The following is a 1,291-nucleotide window of genomic DNA, read 5'->3' as shown; positions in this document are numbered from 1 at the left end:
CACCTGAAGTCAGGAGTTTGAGACCAGCCTGGCCAACATGGTGAAACCCCATCTCTACTAAAAATACAAAAATTAGCTGGGTGTGGTGGCGCACAACTGTCTGTAGTCCCAGCTACTCAGGGGGCTGAACCCAGGAGACAGAGGTTGCAGTGAGCCAAGATCGTACCACTGCACTCTGGCCTGGACAACAGAGTAAGACTCTGTCTCAAAAAACAAAACAAAACAAAACAAAACAAAATAAAACCACCCAATAATAATAATAAAATAAAACAAAAAAAGAAAAAGAAAAGAAAGTTTTGTTTAGCAGAAAAAATCAGGTTATCTCTGAGTAGAGTGTGAGCAATGAGCCATGAAAAAAGTATTTCATAAAATTCAACTAGTAGAACAAGGACCTGAATGAAGGTGGTGGCAGTAAGAAACTTGGAAAACAAATGATATATTACAAAGACTAAAACTGCTCTCCAATAGTATATTGTTCACTATAAATCAGATACTATAGAAATAAGAAATACAAAAAAATATTTAGCCACTAGCATGCTTCCCAGTGACATGGAAATTCTAGATCTAATAGTTTCAGGAAATGGATTAATCTTGATATAAGACAGCTGCTCACCCCTGTGAAAATTAAACACACTTTAAAAGCTCTCTTCCTTTTTTATTATCTCTGAAAAAAAACAGTTTTCTAGGAAAAAAGGAAAAGAGAGTACCATATTTTTCATAATCTCTGTAATGCAAGTGCCAAGCACATGTGGTTTACACCTGTTTTATAACATGTGGATTCTGCCAATCATCTTTAGTTTATCAAAACTATTTTTTATAAAGGGGTGTAGAGTATCATTTTCCTGAATTATTATTAGACTAGGCCACGTGTGGAAATAACTCTCTTCTTTCCAAATCTTTTATGTAAGTGCACTATTATAAGGACATATGCCCACAGAGTAAGTACACAGTAAACGTTTCTTGATTAGATGACTTGGAACGTAAACCAATAACCATAATTTATATGGTAATTAATTCAGACCAATGGAGAGGATTATGAAACCAAAACACAGGAAATAATTGAGGAGAATCTTCTTCTTAGAGATTAACTTTGATTCCAATAGCTTGTTTAAATTCATGGTTTTGTGGTTCCAAGATGTCATAGAAAACTTGTTTTTTGTCAAAATGGTCTCTAATGTAAAGTAAATCTTCAATGGAATAGTTATCATTTTTTCCAGTCCAAATAGTCAGGCTGTACCTGCATTGAAATAAAACAGAATTATATAGTTAAAAGTGGAAGAAAGTGATGACT

At 34.1% G+C, this 1,291-nt stretch overlaps 1 protein-coding gene across 1 annotated transcript in view; it reads right to left on the bottom strand.

The window, feature by feature from the left end:
• Window positions 1–362: 362 nt before the first annotated feature.
• FAM151B (family with sequence similarity 151, member B) overlaps window positions 363–1,291 on the bottom strand; it is a 75,483-nt gene continuing 74,554 nt past the window's right edge. Inside the window, exon 6 of the mRNA XM_011995555.1 lies at window positions 363–1,237. Coding sequence (XP_011850945.1) covers window positions 1,078–1,237 — 160 coding nt within the window. The 3' untranslated portion in view covers window positions 363–1,077. The remainder of the gene's footprint in view (window positions 1,238–1,291) is intronic.

This window comes from Mandrillus leucophaeus, unplaced genomic scaffold, assembly GCF_000951045.1.
Source record: "Mandrillus leucophaeus isolate KB7577 unplaced genomic scaffold, Mleu.le_1.0 Scaffold491, whole genome shotgun sequence".
In the NCBI taxonomy this organism is placed as follows: domain Eukaryota; kingdom Metazoa; phylum Chordata; class Mammalia; order Primates; family Cercopithecidae; genus Mandrillus; species Mandrillus leucophaeus.
Note: the sequence above shows the minus strand (reverse complement) of the source record. Positions and strands in the feature narration are given on the sequence as shown.